Raw genomic sequence first — 16,010 nt, forward strand, 5'->3', positions numbered from 1 at the left:
GCAGGGACTAGGTAGAGCCTTGGCTCTATTACCCCAATATACCAACTGGCATAGCTGTGCTGGCATACCAGCGAATGTGTGCTATGCCAGGTATAGATTCTGCACAGTTACTCCCTCTTGGAGTAGCAGGGAAAACAGGAAGAAGATTGTGACTTGTGAATTACAGTTGCCCTCCTGGGTTACTCCAGGGGCAGCACAATGCTGCACTACCCCTTACACTGGGTTTAGATCATGACTACAATTAGTAGAACTCACTCATTCTCACAGTTTAAAGGTTAAGTGTAACCAAGCAGAGTTACCAACCTGAAAAATAACCTGTAAATAAAGTAGACGTCTTTATTTTGTGTATATGTTTTGTTGTATGAAGGAAGACAAATGTAGCCTGATCAATGTGAGGAAAAAATTGTTAAAATAATATGTTTAATATAGAGATGGAAGACCAAGCAATTGTCAACATCTGAGTTAAATCTATCCCTGAGTCTTTTTATTAGATTGTGCTTATTTTGATATATAGGGATAAATGGAAAGCAGTGACTGCTAAATTCCATCTTCTTCTGAGGCTAGGATAGAGGTGGGCAAATGATGGCCTGCAGGCCACATTTGGCCCGCGGGACCCTCCTGCCCGGCTCCTGGCTCGGGAGGCTAGCCCCCAGCCCCTCACCTGCTGTTCCCCCTCCCCCGCAGCCACAGCCTCAGCCACTACGCCACCGGCACAATGCTCTGGGCAGCAGCACAGCTGCAGAGCCGCGGCCTGACCCGGTGCTCTGTGCCGCGCGGTGGCGTGGCAGGCTCCAGCCGGGCAGCGCAGCTGCCTGTCCTGGTGCTTGGGCGGTGCGGCTGCAGCGCTGCCAGCCACCAGTTGGATAGAGGGTGGGGGAGTTGGAAGTGGTGGTCAGGGGGCGGGGGCGTGGATAGGGATTGGGGCGGTCAGAGGGCCAGGAGCAGGGGGGTTGAACGGGGGCAGGGGTCCCTGCGGGCAGTCAGGAATGAGAGGAGGGGTTGGATGGGGTGGCAGGGGGCAGTCAGGGGTGGGGGGTCCCGGGACGGTCAGGGGACAGGGCACGGGAGTTTGTGGATGGGGCAGGAGTCCTGGGGGGCCACCAGGGGGCGAGACGCGGGGGTGTGTCGGATAGGGGGTGAGGGCTGGGCCACGCCTGGTTGTTTGGGGAGGCACAGCCTCCCCTAACTGGCCCTCTATACAATTTTGGAAACCTGATGTGGCCCATAGGCCAAAAAGTTTGCCCACCCCTGGGCTAGAAGTTGCGATTAAAAAAAAACCCCAAAACTACCCCTCCCTCCAAACACACACAAATAGTGACAAAAGGTGTGTGCATGGGGCCTTGTAAACAGACAAAGTTTCTGCCCCCAGGAGTTCATAATCAATGCTAAAGAACACAAGAAATTGCCACACACTCAGTGTGTATGTTGACTGTATACCGGGCGTGATTAGGAAGGAAAAGATTCAATAAAAAATAAGGAGATAAGAGTACTGTAAAGCATCATACTTTGTTTTCAGTTTTTAGAAAATCTGCCCTTTGTGAATGAATAATGGTGTACGTAGGAAATACAATGTAGGTAATCACAACTTGATTCAAGACACAGTAGCTTCTTACCCAGGTTTGTTAAAGCGGACAGCTGTTATAAACTGTGCTCAAGGTTATAAGTACACCAGCACAAACATCTTTTTTTCCAGTAACTCAAAGTTGCTATAGTTTCCTGTTTAATCTTAAATTACATTGCCTTTTTGGAAATTCCTAAACTGAAGATGGGCAAGAACTGAGCTGCTAGAATATTTTGATTTTCATTGGTTCCTGATTGTTGATACCTGTCCTTGCTAACTTGATGGGAAGAGCTACTCTGTCAGTCTGCGCTCGTGTAACCAAATTACAGAAACTAATAAATAAATGTTTTGTATTAAGGAATGCCCAAGCGCCTCCCACCTGGCTTCCCTGGAGGGCAAACTAATCAAAACTTCATGCAAAGTCAGGTGCCTTCAACAGTACCCGGTACACCTGTGAGCAGTGGAGCCCCTCAGCTACAAACAAGTCAAAATGTGCAACATCCAGGTGTGTCAAGTGTATTTTTCTTCTGTATGCCTCAAAATTTGTTTACTTGTCTTTATTCTGTAATTAACTTTTACTCCTGTAATGTAGGCAGTTTTGTACAGCAAAAATGTTCTACTCTTGCCAATTTTATATAATTTCTGCTAGCTGGGGCTGGGAATACTGCAGAGGCAGTATGCTTAGCTTCCAGGGTGACAGCAAGCACAGGAAGTTCCTCATTTCTCAAACAACCCCATCTGCCATTGCTCAGAGTGGTGTTGCTTGTGAGCTCCAGAGGTAACTGCATCCAGCCTTCTTTGTCTGAAAAGAAGATTGTTCCTCAACACTGGGTCTCTGAGTATAGAAACAGTAAAGGGAAGATCCAGAAGGGATGTCCTCCCCACAAGAAGAATCTTGGGTATAGTTTAAAACAATATGTGTTATCTTTGTCATAGAAGAAATATAGTCCCGCGTATTCTCTATTAAAACTTTTCATCTTCCAATAAACTTTTAAAGCTACCCCTGTTTAGAGACAGTCACATTTTTGTCTCTTTTGATTACAGGCAATTTCCTTTCTAATGCTTCAATCACGAGCCAAATATAGTCCTCTAGGCTGACTTTTCTTCTCAGTTCTGCAAGCTCTGATCATGTCATCTTGTCAGTATTCCTCATATGTTGCTGTCTTTATTATGAAACATATTATGGAATAGCTTCAAGATTTGAAGCTTGTTTATGTAGGAACTAACTCACTTTTACTGGATTGGATTAAGTCCTGGCCCTTTTCACTTCCATGTGACTATCTGCCATAGTGTCAAATGTTGTGGCAGAAATTTGTGAATGTGTTGACAAATATTTTAAATCACTGGTAAAATAAATGATAAAGTAACTAAATTGGTGTGTTTCTCTTTTAACTAAGTTATTTGTGTGTCTAATGCCAGTGCAAGTTTTAATGTTTAACTTTTAATTTTTCATATTTTGTAAGGCGGTCAAGGAGGCCCTCCTCAAAATCAGATGCAGGTACCACATGGCCCACCAAATCTGATGCAGACCGGTTTAATGGGACTTCATGGAAATATAAACAACCAGCAGGCTGGTGCTAGTGGAGTTCCACAAGTTAATCTGGGCAACATGCAGGGACAGCCTCAGCAAGGACCACAGTCTCAGCTTATGGGAATGCATCAGCAAATTGTACCCTCCCAAGCACAAATGGTGAACATTCAGGCTCAAGGATCTCTAAATCCTCAAAACCAGATGATACTTTCTCGAGCCCAGCTTATGCCACAAGGCCAAATGATGGTAACACCCCAAAACCAAAATCTTGGTCCTTCACCACAAAGGATGACTCCACCCAAGCAAATGATTCCCCAGCAGGGCCAACAGATGATGACGACACATAATCAAATGATGGGACCTCAAGGGCAGGTCTTGCTACAGCAAAACTCAATGATGGAACAGATGATGACCAATCAGATGCAAGGCAATAAACAACCATTTAATACTCAAAACCAATCTAATGTTATGACGGGGCCAGCTCAAATAATGCGAGGACCAACCCCAAATATGCAAGGAAACATGGTGCAGTTCACCATGGCACAGCAAGGCCCTGTAAATGGCAATCCTTCTCAGGTTATGGGAATTCAAGGACAGGTTTTAAGACCCACAGTACCTGGCCCCCACGTGTCTCAGCAACATGGGGATTCTGTTACTACAACAAACAGTGATGTAAGCTTGACACAGATGTTACCTGAAGTTCCCATACAGCAACCAAATATGGTGCCTTCCCACTTGCAGGCAATGCAAGGAAACAATAATAATTCGGGGAGTCATTTTACTGGACATGGGCTACCTTTTAATGCCTCTTTTAGTGGACCACCAAATGGGAATCAGATTTCCTGTGGACAAAATCCTGGTTTTCCAGTGAATAAAGATGTCACTCTAACAAGTCCGCTGTTGGTAAACTTGCTACAAAGTGATATATCTGCTGGACATTTTGGTGTGAACAACAAACAGAACAATCAGAATGCCAATAAACCCAAAAAGAAAAAGCCTCCAAGGAAGAAGAAAAATAATCAGCAAGTAGAACAAACTAAGTAAGTTTAACATTCTCTTGTTTTCAGCAAGACGACGTGTGTGTGTGTGTGTGTGTGTGTGTCTCTCCATCCTAGACGTTTGCATGTTGCAGCAAAAGTATTTTTGAAGGAAGATTAAATGATACAGCTCTGCCTCATTCAGGGTGAGCGTGGGTAGGGAATTAAACTACAAAAATAAATTGGTCATCATCTCAGTTTTGTGCATCGCTCACAACTGTTACCGTAATGTTGGCATCTTCCAGCTGAAGGGCCTATGGGAGACTGCTGTGTCAGTGCCTCCGACTGAGGGGAATCGAAGGTGTACAAGTTGTTCTATAACAGCAACAGAAGCAGCAGCTCTGCAGGACTTTGGAGGGAGCATTCGTGCTTATACAGCATGACAGCCACAGTGAGAAGGGTTGAGGGGCACTTTCAGAAGTGCTGCTAATTAGTGTGCATACATCTGTTGAGGGTTCCAATGCCACACCTAAAATAATGATCGTGAGCCGTCATTATCTTAAAGCTGTTCAACCTGGTGCCTTTTCCCCCTAGAGTGGATCAGGGATGATAGAACCTCAGCTTCATTCATCAATAAACCCCTTATTTGTAGCTATAAAATATTGTAATGAGCAAATCTTCTTAAAATTAGGCTGGCTGTTATTAAGATTGCTCAACTTATTCCATTATAAGATCCTGTTTTCAATCACATATAACTTTGAACCTAAATGGTTAGTTTGGCAAACTTTCCATGCTATGTCTAAGTGTAAAATGTTTTGGGAAACTTTAGCCAAAATGGTTCAGCCATTTCAAAGAAAAAGGCTAAAGAAAAATACATAGTTTTGCTTACACGTTAAAAAACAGTTCTGGCAACCTTTTCTTTGGAAAGGTCTGGTGCTCCCATTCTTTGAGGCCGGGATTGACATTGGCACGAGTGGTATTTGTGTCAGGGATATGCCATTTGCTGTTCTCATGGATATCTGTCTGAATTTGGACAAGTTATAAGCCTTGAAAAAATCAAAGTTGCACATGCTCAGTTGAAACTTCTTAAATTTTAGCAGCTAAATTCTCCAAAGATTCTGTGCTCACTGGACATGCTTCAGCCTGGGACAAAATAGGGCTTTCCCTGCAATTGCAGCTCTGAGATGCTGCAGGCTGTGCCAGGTCTGGACACCTGAAGTGAGAGCAGAGAGACTGTTTCTTCTCTACTCTTAATATCCCCACTGGTGGGCCCAGGCAGTATTGAGGAGGAAGCTATCTGATTCAAATGCAGAGGGGCAAGAGCTGGGCCTATGGCAGGGAAGAGAGGGAACTGGGAGTGGAGGCTGACAGGGAAGAGGGAAATTGGGGGAGGGGCTGGGGTAGAAGCCTGGGACTTGGAAGATGACAAGTCTGAGGGGTGGAGACTAGGAATGGGTAGGAGAGGGGAATGGGATTGGAATGAAGAGTCAGGGGTGGGGAAGAGACAAGACTGGGACAGGGGCAGGTTGGAAGAGAGAGGGCACAAAGGGTCATGCTTGGGAGGAATGGTCAGAAGAGTTTGTGCCCACAAGATCCTGAATCTGACCATTCCTCTGCTGTCAGCAACCCACTGGCAAAGTATCCCATCCTCCTTTAGTACTGGTCCACATACAGGATGATAGTCTACTACTGCTATCAGTTAATTCTGTTAGTTCAAGTGAAAAGATCCGTGATGGATCTGAGGGTTTCAGCCTTGCTTGTGACCCATGTTGGTTTCAGTATGAAGCCACATGATAGAATTTCTGATTTTTCTGTTTACTTTTTAAAAACCTTGGAAATTACATACACACACAAGCTACATTAAAAGAATATTATCAAGGTTGCAAAGACAAGCACTCAGAAGTTAGCACATGCCAGAATTAAGGTTGCCTGTGAAAACTTTAATTTGTCCCTCTTCTGCATATGCATTATGGTACAGTTTTTAATTACATGATATCACACACATTTTTTCCCCCACAAGAGCCCTGTCTTGCACAGAATGCATGGTGCTCACTTAATGAGAAGCTGTTGGATATTTTGTGTTCTCCTCATTGTTCAATATGTGGCCCCGGATCTGCCTTACTCCACACTATCCAAATCCTGCTCTGAAGACAGAATTATTAATTTCCTCATGGGATGATCTATAGTTATCACTACAGTATCTGAGTGCTTCACACACATTAATGAATTTATTTTTACAACACCCCTTTGAGATGTGATTTTTATCGCCTTTTTACAGATAGGGAGCTGAGGCACAGCTTGATTAAGGTCAGAAGTACCCACTAATTTTGGGTGCCCAAATTGAGACACTAAGGATATGGATTTTTCAGGTGCCAGGCACAGTTCCCATTGACTTCAGTTGCAGCCTTGAGTGCTCAGCACTTCTGCAAATCAGACTCCAGGGTCTCAAATCAGGCACCAGAAAATTAGGAATACTTGATCAGTGATCACCTGTGAAAAGTTATTGGTTCAAGTGGCTTGCCCAGCACCATGTAGGAGTTCTATGGTAGAGGCAGGGATCAAATCAGTTTCTCCAAGGCAGCATTTAACTTCCTTACCCATGAGCCCATCCTTTCTTTTCCTGCAATTCCCTGCTTCGTTCACTGCATGCTTTCCAATTTCATTAACAAATGAAGCAGGGGTCCTACAGACAACACTCTCTTTCACTACACAACCCTAATTTATCCCCAGAACAGGTTCATCATGTGCAATGAATGAGGCAGGGGTCCTGTGGAAAGAATACTATATGTTCATGTAATTTAAGGCTGCATCATAATGCATATGCACAAGGGGGACAAATCAAGGCTGCGCAGGCAACCTTAATTTTGGCATATCTTAATTGCTGAGTGTTTGACCTTGCAATGTATCTTTTTAATGTATTTTGTGTATGTATGTTTGTACAGTGTCTCAAACTCCTGTTGCATTCTTCAGAACTAATCCTTGAGAACGAAAGCAACTGAAGTGTTACAACAAAAGCGGCTTATAGTGGAATTAAATGCACCGAATATGGTATCATATCCCGGTATCAAAGAGTGTTCTAACAATCTTATGAAATGTCTGAATCTTTCTACATTCCATAGAAAGAATCACACTTTCAGTTAATACAATGACCTTCTTGAAAAGGATCTAATTTATTTGTTGCAAATAATTGTTTTCCCTTTTATCAGAATGTTTCACTTTTATCCAGCACCTGGCGTCCAAAGATTTCCAAGTGTTTTACAAACAGTAGTTAATTATTACTCGCTATAGGAGAGGAATTTGTTGATATCACTTCAGCCACCACTTGGATAAAACACAGCAGCTGTTTAACAGCACCCAGTAGCACTGTACGGCAATTTAAAATAACAGAAGCTTTAGTTGCCCTTCTTGTTTCCCTCAGCAACAACAAAATAATAATGCAGAACAAAACAAAAAAGTGGCATGTTTTCTGAAAAGTAAAGTTGTTAATAATTAACATTACTTTAAAGAAAGCCAATGTTAATATTTTGTTTTCATTGGTTGCCACCTTGATGGTCACTGGTCTTCATTATGAGCCTAGAAGACATCAATATATGGATTTGTAAAGCTGTCCTCTGGAATTACAATGCCACATAAAGCTATTTGTTCTCTTGATAGCCTTCTAAATAGGGATAAAAAATTCTACGTGCACCTTGTTTGTATTAAGCTGTGGCAATGATTATTACTATCTTTAGATTTGTTTTACTACTGTACTGAATTTTCTTGTAGTGCTTTGATATCATTGCCTGGCTGTTACAAAGTACAATTCTATAACCTTTATACAGCATAGCATTTTGATTCTAAATTTTGTTTGGCTTAGTATTGAGCAGTCAGTAGTATTGTAAGAGTATGGCTGTACTCCATTTTATTCCAAACTTTTGCCTTGCTGTCCTTCAGCATAGTTTTACTCTCATAGCTAAAACAGGTTTGTTCTCTCTTTCTGCCCTTCCTCTCCATCTAGCTACTTGGAGCTGCTTAGAGAAGCTTTATACTTGGTTTGTCTTGAAATCCGTCCTTCCAGTGATTGCCTAAAATTTTTTACTCTTAATTTACTTGGCTTGTATTAACTCCTCATGCATCAGACACCAGAAGGATTTCTTTGCAGAGAGTTTCTCCTTAAAAGCTACAGAGCAGTTTCCATGCAAGTCATAGGGAAGAATGTAGAGCAGTGAACTTTGACTAAAAACAGTACTAGTGTGATCTGCACTTTTTTATTTTTATATGTATAAAATGATCATTGCACCTAAGGAACTTCATCATGTACCAGGGCCCTGTGGTGCCAGATGCTGTACAGACACAGAACTAAAAGATGGTCCTTAAAAAGGTTTCCATGTCTCTTTTTTCTTTTGGAAATTACACTTGTATTAATTCAGTGGCCAAAAGTTATAATAGTTATTGGTATGTGAACTGAAACCATATTAGAGTATGAAAATGCCTAACTGTGTCTTTAAAAATAGTTTGTCCAATATGCAGTTTTGAGGGTCAGTTCATGAGTGAGCAGAACACTTGAATGAAGATTTATTCTAAGAGAAATATTTGACCTGCAGCCTTAAGAGGTCAGTGTAGAAGGATGTTGAGGAGTAGCGGGAGAAAAAAAGGGCTACTTCATAGGATGACTACATAGCTCAGCTATGAGAAATTTTGCTCATTAGTGCAAACTTTTTAAATAGGCTTAGTATTACTAAATCTAAGTTTAATTAGACATTTTCCTTACAGCTCAGTGAATGTTCCCCTGTGTAGGGACAGCGCACATCAAAGGCACCAACAGGATGTAAACAATAATGCACTGTATAAATCTGCACCTAAGGCTTTAGGATTTGCAGAACTCTGTATGAAGCAAGTTATGTGGAGATGACACCTGCAATAATATAGTACATATTGGTAAGAAGGATTTAGCAGCTATGAGGTGATGGAGTCATAAGCACTGCTGGACAGAAGGAGGATTTTGTCATTTGATAAAGGGTCAGAGTGCTTTTAACTGGAAGTGGAAGGGAACGTTCCTGGTTACACTCAAGGTGATTGGTGTGGGGAGGTCGTGGTTTCCCAGAATGCATAGAAAACCAAAGATTTTTACCACAACCAAATGCTGCAAATGTGAGCCCTCGTACAAAAGGGTGGGTCACTTTAGAGCCATGTGTATGCCGGATGCCTAGGGCTGTTGCTGTCTGTGCCTTTCCTCTGATCTTACTTTTGCATGTCTTAATTCAATCTTTTTTTAATTGCTGTATGTATATTTCAGTAGTGCCTAGTGAGCCAAAGTGAGAGTGGGGCAGTGTGGTCTAGTAGGTAGAGGACTGCGCTTGGGAGATCAGGGATCTATTCCCAGCTCTGCCATTGGCCTGCTGAGTGATCATGGTCAAGTCACTTCACCTCACTGTGTCTGTTTTCCCATCTATACAAGAGGGGTAATGATATTTTTATCTCTTTCATAAAGTGCTTTGAGCTCTACTGATGATAAGCACTGGATAACAGCTGGATTTTATTATTATTTATTATATTCTTTCCCTTTATGGAGGGGTACTCCCTGCCTTTTGTTTCTCAGAATAGGATTTTTGAAATTAAATGTTTTGTTTCAGAGCTGAAGCTCTGTAGTGAAGGGTTTGCATATTCTGAAACATTAGGTCCAGATTTTTGGATTTGTCATAATCTGTTAATGGTTTTTTTAAATCCAAATGAGTGTGGGTAAAATTCAAATAATCAATATTTCATTCTGCCTCTCTACCATCCACATGTCAGTACTTCTGTATGTAATTAATCATTTGTTTCTTTGACCTAATCTACACTTAAAATGTAGGTCAACATAGCTACAGCGCACTGGGATGTGCCAAATCCACTCCCCTAAGCACTGTAACTTTGCTGACCCAGCTGCTGGAGTAGATGCAGATAGAGTGACAGAATAAGGATTCTGTCAACCTAGCTACTAGGTGGTGGGGTTTCTACAGTGATGGAAAAACCCTTCTGTCGCTGTAGGCTTTGTCTACACTACAGGGTTATGTCAGCATAGCTTTGGTGTCGTAGCTGTGCCACTATAGTTCCCATAATGCACACATGGCCTTAGTGTGCATAGTGAACTTCAGCCATACACACTATTTAAGGTTCAAATAAGTTATTAGTCATTGCTATACACACAGCAAACAAAAATCTTAGCTGTGTGTTTGTAAAGCTCTCCACAACATACTTTGTAGATCAGCAGTTGTCTGACGATGATCTTTAGGAACTGACTTACAAACAGGGTTATTTGGTTGGGTTTAAGGCTCTTTCTTGCATAGAGATGCCATGTTGCTTTTTTTACCTATTATAATCCAAAAACTTGACATTTCTGGTTAGCTACCTAAGTATAAACATTTATATGAGTGTTTTATACTTGTCAAAATTATGAATAGCAAAATAACCAATTTAACAAATGGTGCATCACATTATAGACCATTGTACTAGCTCTAATTGCTAGCATTGCAGCCCCTACCTTGCAACCTCCCTACTTCTCTCCCTGGCTCTAAGGTAAGTTGCTGAGGAAGAGAATGGATTCCACTGACATTCACTTCCAGCTCAGATTATTGGGGGAGTAGGGGAAGGGCGGGGAACCTCTTCACTACTGTAACAGCTCCCCTCTTTTGCTGAAGTGATCTCACTTTAATTTTAACTTGGAGCTTTCATATAGTTAAGGTTCTCCTCATCTTAAATGTATATGCATAGCTGTCAAGCAGTTGAGGTCCTTCAGTCTCCATCTCTGCCCTAGCTTTCTCACAGATAGGTTATATTGGCAGTGGACACCCTCTGGGTATGTTTGATGTCCATAGAATTGGCTGTTTTCTATATTAGGAAAAGGCTGTTTTCAGTGTCTGTGAAAGGATTAGATACAATGGCCAAACTGACTATTTTGGTACTGTTTCTGCAGAGTTTAACCATGTATAATTGAGTTCCTGGTGACCAAGTTGCAGAGCCTCTGTATTCACCATCTACAGATCTCTACATTCTGAATAAACAGCCTTTGAAGTCTAGTATCTCAACAAATTTTTTCTGGAATCTCGATAGAGGACTGTGAGATATGGAACTAGTCTGTTATGAGTATAATATGGGAAATCATGGTACAGGACCTTTACAAAAATTAAACTCTTCTACCAACCATATGCAGTTACACTATAGCTGTCACTGTGTTATTAGAGAACTATTCAAGCAATCTGGGGACATGGGTTCTGTTTTCCTCTACTCCTTTTTCTGTGTGTGATCTTGGGCATGTCATTTAACCTGTGTTTGTGTCTACCTAGCTGTGAAATGGGAATGTTTACCAACTTAAGTAAAGCACTTCGAGATCTATGAATGAAAAATACTACATAAATGCTAAGGATTTTTTATTATTCAATCCTAAATAATTCAAGCAAATTTGGAACAAAATTGGGCACTGGCTCTGGAACCGGTGAATGTTCATTTAATTACTATTTATTATTTCTGTTTAAGTTCTTCAGAAACACGTCCAGCTGGCCTGGAGGAGACTGATCAGCCACCGTTGCCTGGAGAGCAAGGAATGAATTTAGAGAACACTGGCCCCAAACTTTCAGATTTCACAAACAGACCACCAGGTGATAAGTTTCTTAACACGATCATATAATGTAGTAAACAAATATGAGATACGGTATTTTTTGACTATGGGAATATTTTATATGGGGATATATATTGTTTCTTAACTGACATCAGGCATTAGCAAATAATTGGTGCTTGTTGTCTAAATGTTTTGTTTTATTTAAAGCTTTAATCTGTATTTGAACACTTAAGGCCAAATTCTGGTCTGCATTATACCTGGAGTATCCTATTGAATTAAATAGGATTATACAGGGATAACATTTTAACCTGTGAAATTTACTATAATTATTTGGCCAATATTCATTTTGCTTTCATGTTTCTTTCAGTGAAACTTAGAGATTTGTATTTGATTTGGAAATCCATTTGGGACTTATTTTTATTATTTTACCTGTTTTTTTTTCTTTGTGCTTGTATTTTTAAGTCTTTGTCTTCTTGGTCTTAGAGGGCATAGAGTCAGAGATAACATTTGTCTTTAAAGACTGATTTCTTTACCTAAAGTAGAAGTTTTTGTTTATTTTGTTGCTTATTTTTGAAAGATATTATTGATGGAGACAGACTTGCTCATTGTCTTTTTTTTAGAAGCGATCTAATTGTTAACATTAGGGCCTATAGTACATCAAATTGATATGTTATGTATTTCTTAAATAATGCCATGGAGAAATTAGAAGTACAAGTAAAAGACCTAATTGGGTTTATCCTCCCAGCTTATACAGGATACAGACCGCAGATAGAGGATATTTCAGATGTTAAACCATACTGGCCATTAGGACCACCACACCATTTTTGCTGTTTGGCTATGTGATATGGTGTGGGATTTTGCAATGTACCCCTGAAGGTATCGAATTGCAGTCACGAGTGTGATCTTCAGAGTCCCGCAGTTTCTGTTAATTTTTTTCACCATTTCAAAGACGTGTAAATACAGGCAATGTTCACCTCCACCCTCGCCTGTGAAAACATGGGTATAAAAGCCACTGCAGAGACTTTTCTCTTCAGGTGAAGTAGACCCAGAGTGGTAGCCACTGATTGCTGTAGTAAAATTACATGCCTCCTTCAATTCAAGGTCCTGGAGCCCCGTCAAGGCACTGATAAATGCCATGTGGGTTTTTTGTTTGTTTTTGTTAAATCTTTTCCCTCAGTAAAATGGCTCTTGTCCGGGGTGGTTTGTAACCCAGGTGTGAGTATAAACTTGTAGCTATTAATTAAAGAGAACACTGTCATGTTACAGTGATACAAAAGGAACATTATTTATCTGTTGGAGCTGGCCACACAAATACTGTTTTTTCTGAAGTGTCTAAGAATGAATAACTTATAGGTCTTTTTGGGTCTGTTTTTAGGTTATCCGTCTCAGCCAGCTGAACAAAGGCCTCTTCAGCAAATGCCACCTCAACTTATGCAACATGCACAGCAGCAGCAGCAGCAGCAGCCGCCCCCACCCCAGGCACAGCCACCAACTCAGCAGCAACAGCAACAAATGATGATGATGCTTATGATGCAACAGGATCCTAAATCAGTCAGGCTTCCTGTGCCACATGGTGTTCATCCACCTAGGGGCCCTTTAAATCCAGAGACTCAAAGAATGCCAATGCAGCAGAGTGGTAACATGTCAGTAATGGTTAGTTTACAAGGTCCTGGATCAGTACCTCCATCTCCTGATAAGCAGAGAATTTCTTTGCCAGGCAATCCTCCTCTGGGGAATAGTGCAAGAAAGATGGTTTACCAAGATAATGTACAGAATCCTTCCAGTTCACCCCTGGGAGAAGTCTCATCAGTACCCTCTCTCGCAGAAGGAAATGGAGCTGATGGGCTGCCAGCATCAGGGGCTCAAAATAATATGACCTCTCATTTAGTAGTTTCACAAACTCAGTTAATGATGACGGGGCCAAAACCTGGACCTTCTCCACTTTCAGCTTCCCAAGGTGCAAGTCCTCAACAACAATCTAATTCTTTACCTGGCTCTCATACACACCATTTCCCAAATGTTGCCACCCCATCTCAAACTTCAAGGCCTAAAACCCCAAACAGAGCAAGCCCAAGACCATACTATCCTCAGACTCCTAATAATCGTCCACCTAGCACAGAACCTTCAGAAATAAGCTTATCTCCAGAGAGACTTAATGCTTCTATTGCGGGACTCTTTCCTCCCCAAATTAATATTCCTTTGCCTCCAAGGCCTAATCTTAACAGAGGATTTGATCAGCAGGGTCTTAATCCAACTACCTTGAAGGCCATTGGACAAGCCCCATCAAATCTCACAATTAACAATCAGTCTGGTTTTGCTGCTCCACAGTCACACAAGTTGGATACTGTTGTTGTCAATTCAGGAAAGCAAGCCAACACTGGAGGAACAAAGCGAGCAAGTCCAAGCAATAGCAGAAGGTCCAGTCCTGGATCTAGTAGGAAAACCACGCCAAGTCCTGGCAGACAAAATTCAAAAGCAGCTAAATTAGCATTGCCGACTCCACAGAACCCATCACTTTTGCAAAACATGGAATTACAAAGAAACATGGTAGTTGGTCCAACTTCTTTGCCAACGCCTGCGACAACAAGTTTTCCAAATAACAACATGCTGAATACTCAGAATCCTGCAATTTCTGTATCTGTTATGACTGGCATTCCTGAGGACAGCAAAGAGACCCTTAATGTTTCTCAAGATAATGAATGCCAGAGTACACAGGCTGTCCAGGGTAACAAAGACCAGCCTAATATTGAACTAAAAGGCATTCCCAGCCAAGAAATCAAAATGTTGGTCCCTGAAGAACAATCAAAAAAAGATGGGCCATCTTTAGATACCAACAGGCTTCCCGGCTTAGAGGAAAATAAGTCTATGAGAGAGGCACCAACTTCCTTAAGTCAACTTCTTGATAATTCTGGAGCTCCCAATGTAACCATTAAACCCCCTGGGCTCACCAGTCTTGAATTACCATCAATGGTAACCTCTGGCGAAGAGCTAAAGAAGATAGCTGTTGTTCCTCCACTACAGGATTCCTCTTCAAGTAAAGAACTTTCTAGTTCCTTAAGCTTGCCTCAGAATAATGAAGCTTGTTCAACTCAAGTGCACCAAGAACTAGGAGAGATGAATTTAAATGTTACACAGAATGTCCCTCCAGTAATACAAAGACCTGTTAGCTCCTCCTCTATTTCGACTTCTTTACCACCCAATCAGATAACAGTTTTTGTAACTTCAAACCCCATTACATCTTCTGCTAACACATCAACACCATTGCCATCTCATTTGCAGCCTACATTAGTCTCTACTGTCGTCACAATGCCCAATGTAGGTAACAAAGTTATGGTTTCTGAGGGACAATCAGCAGTTCAGTCTAATTCCCGGCCTCAGTTCATTACACCAGTTTTTATAAACTCATCTTCAATCATTCAGGTTATGAAAGGATCTCAGCCAAGTACAATTCCAACTGCACCATTGACCTCTAACTCTAATTTAATGCCTCAGTCAGTTGCAGTTGTTGGTCCTCTGCACATACCACAGAACATAAAGTTTTCATCAGGGCCTGCTCCTCCTAATAGTCCTGTCCCTAGTATACCAACAAGCAGGTCACTGGTTCTTAATCCACTGGCAGCTCCTATTCAGCTTCCTTCTCCCCCGTCTATGGCATCTTCAAATGTTCTTCCACATCCTCATGTTCAACAAGTCAAAGATTTTAACCCAGATGAGTCCAGTTCTCAAGCTAGTGTATCAGCTGATCAGTGCTCTGTAACGGTGACACAGTCTGGAGCTGTGGTTTCATCTCTTCTAACAAGTAGTCCGGGATCTTCTGGAAACAGGCGAAGTCCAGTTTCATCCGGTAAGGGAAAGGGAAAAGTGGACAAGATTGGTCAATTTTTGCTGACCAAAGCATGTAAAAAAGTTACAGGCTCCCTTGAAAAAGGGGAGGAACAACATTCTTTGGATGGAGAAGTTGAAGGCCAGGGGCTAGAAATATCAGTCCCTAATAGTCTGGGAACAGAGCAAATACCTGTAGAACTAGACAATAGAACTGTAACACCTCCAGCACTCAGTCTTCTAAGACAGAGCACTTCTGGGCCTGGGAATTTGAGTGTTAGCACGGCTGCTACTGTATCTGCTTCTGTATCTCCAAGCTTATCAAGCAACACTCCTCCCACAAATGTACTGTCGGTAGTAACCACTCCTGTAATCTCAGAGCTTGCACCCACCGCTCCAAGCACTAATAGTAACCGTGGTGGTTTACCAGATGAGCAAATTGGGATTGGCTTAGTGGAGGAAAAAGGAGGAGCACATCAGGAATTGCCACAGAATATAGGTACGTACTCTGTGTGCACTGTTATTCTCCCACCACCTCTTACGATT

General features: G+C 41.7%; 1 protein-coding gene across 6 annotated transcripts in view; it reads left to right on the forward strand.

Moving 5' to 3' along the window:
* The window catches only part of NCOA6 (nuclear receptor coactivator 6), a 72,302-nt gene that overhangs the window by 34,798 nt on the left and 21,494 nt on the right, over positions 1-16,010 (forward strand). For 5 of the 6 annotated variants that reach the window (XM_073309857.2, XM_073309862.2, XM_073309858.2 and 2 more), the window contains 4 exons: positions 1,920-2,066; positions 3,025-4,132; positions 11,561-11,682; positions 13,018-15,963. In XM_073309857.2, coding sequence (XP_073165958.1) covers positions 1,920-2,066; positions 3,025-4,132; positions 11,561-11,682; positions 13,018-15,963 — 4,323 coding nt within the window. The remainder of the gene's footprint in view (positions 1-1,919; positions 2,067-3,024; positions 4,133-11,560; positions 11,683-13,017; positions 15,964-16,010) is intronic. The other variant, XM_073309860.2, reaches the window with a different exon arrangement.

Source organism: Lepidochelys kempii, chromosome 13, assembly GCF_965140285.1.
Source record: "Lepidochelys kempii isolate rLepKem1 chromosome 13, rLepKem1.hap1, whole genome shotgun sequence".
In the NCBI taxonomy this organism is placed as follows: domain Eukaryota; kingdom Metazoa; phylum Chordata; order Testudines; family Cheloniidae; genus Lepidochelys; species Lepidochelys kempii.